General features: G+C 70.0%; 1 protein-coding gene across 1 annotated transcript in view; it reads left to right on the top strand.

Moving 5' to 3' along the window:
• Nucleotides 1-714: 714 nt before the first annotated feature.
• The window catches only part of MAP1B (microtubule associated protein 1B), a 70,881-nt gene continuing 70,464 nt past the window's right edge, over nt 715-1,131 (top strand). The window contains exon 1 of the mRNA XM_014964986.1: nt 715-901. Coding sequence (XP_014820472.1) covers nt 727-901 — 175 coding nt within the window. The 5' untranslated portion in view covers nt 715-726. The remainder of the gene's footprint in view (nt 902-1,131) is intronic.

Here is a 1,131-nt window from a genome sequence, read left to right as displayed (position 1 = left end):
GGCCTTGAATATGTGCAGAAAGGGTACATTTGAACTACCTCATTAAGCAAACCGCTTTCAAACGAAAAAAGGTAGCGAGAGCTGGGTGTGGGTGCGGATGTGTGCCTGACTCCAGTTTTGCTGCAGTGCCACAGGGCGATGCAGGAGGCAGGACCTCTTGCCCTCCGTCCGTGGGACCGCTTTGCCAGCCCGCGGCGTCAGGGCTGTGCCGGCTTTCCCGGATCAGCTTGCCCAGGTCTGCCATCACCTGCGGCTCCTCACCGGCGGGCTTCAAGCCTAGACCCCCGGGAGAGCCCCCGGCAGACCCTGGACCCCGGGAGCAAGGGATGCGGGATGGGCGGCGGGGCGCGGGACTTGCGCCGGCCGCGGGCTCCCCACGCCGGGGCCACTAGCCGGGCCCGCGGCGCATCCCTCGGCCTCCCCCCGGGCCGTTGTTCGCCCCCCGCGTCCTTCCTGCTTCCGGGGGCCGCCGCGGGGAGGATTTGCCGCAGATGACATCAGCTGTAGATGCTGGAAACGCGGCGGCGGCGCAGGGATGCGCCGGCTCCCCCCCTTCCTCCTCCTCCACCTCCTCCTCCTCCTCCTTCTCGCCAGGTCCCTGCCCTGCACCGTCTCCGTATAAAAGGGCCGCCGCCTCCCCGCCCGCCCTCACTCTCCTGCCGCCTGCGGAGCCGACGCCGAGTCGCCTTTCTCCCCTGAGCGCCCCGGAGCCGCGGGGAGGTGGCGATGATGGCCACCGTGGTGGTGGAAGTGGACTCGGAACCTTCCTGCAGCATCCCCAACCCCACCTCGCCCAGCCTCTCGCACCGCTTCCTGGACAGCAAGTTTTACCTGCTGGTGGTCATCGGCGAGCTGGTGACCGACGAGCACCTGCGACGGGCCATCGCCAACATCGAGCGAGGTGAGGCGGCGGGGAGCGGGGACGCCGCCGGCAGCGCCCCGGCACCCCCCCTCCCCCGCCGGCGCTTTCCCCCTCCTCGGAGGCGGCCGGGGCTCCCCGTACTCCGCACACACACACGCACGCAAGCCCCCTTCCCCAGACCCCACGCAGGGCGCGGCCACACGACCCCCCGACTCGCCGTCCCCGGTTCTTTATTGCAGGAGGGGTCCCGCCGCGCCCATTCCTCGCCT

This window comes from Calidris pugnax, unplaced genomic scaffold (assembly GCF_001431845.1).
Source record: "Calidris pugnax isolate Ruff unplaced genomic scaffold, ASM143184v1 scaffold273, whole genome shotgun sequence".
Lineage (NCBI taxonomy): Eukaryota > Metazoa > Chordata > Aves > Charadriiformes > Scolopacidae > Calidris > Calidris pugnax.
Note: the sequence above shows the minus strand (reverse complement) of the source record. Positions and strands in the feature narration are given on the sequence as shown.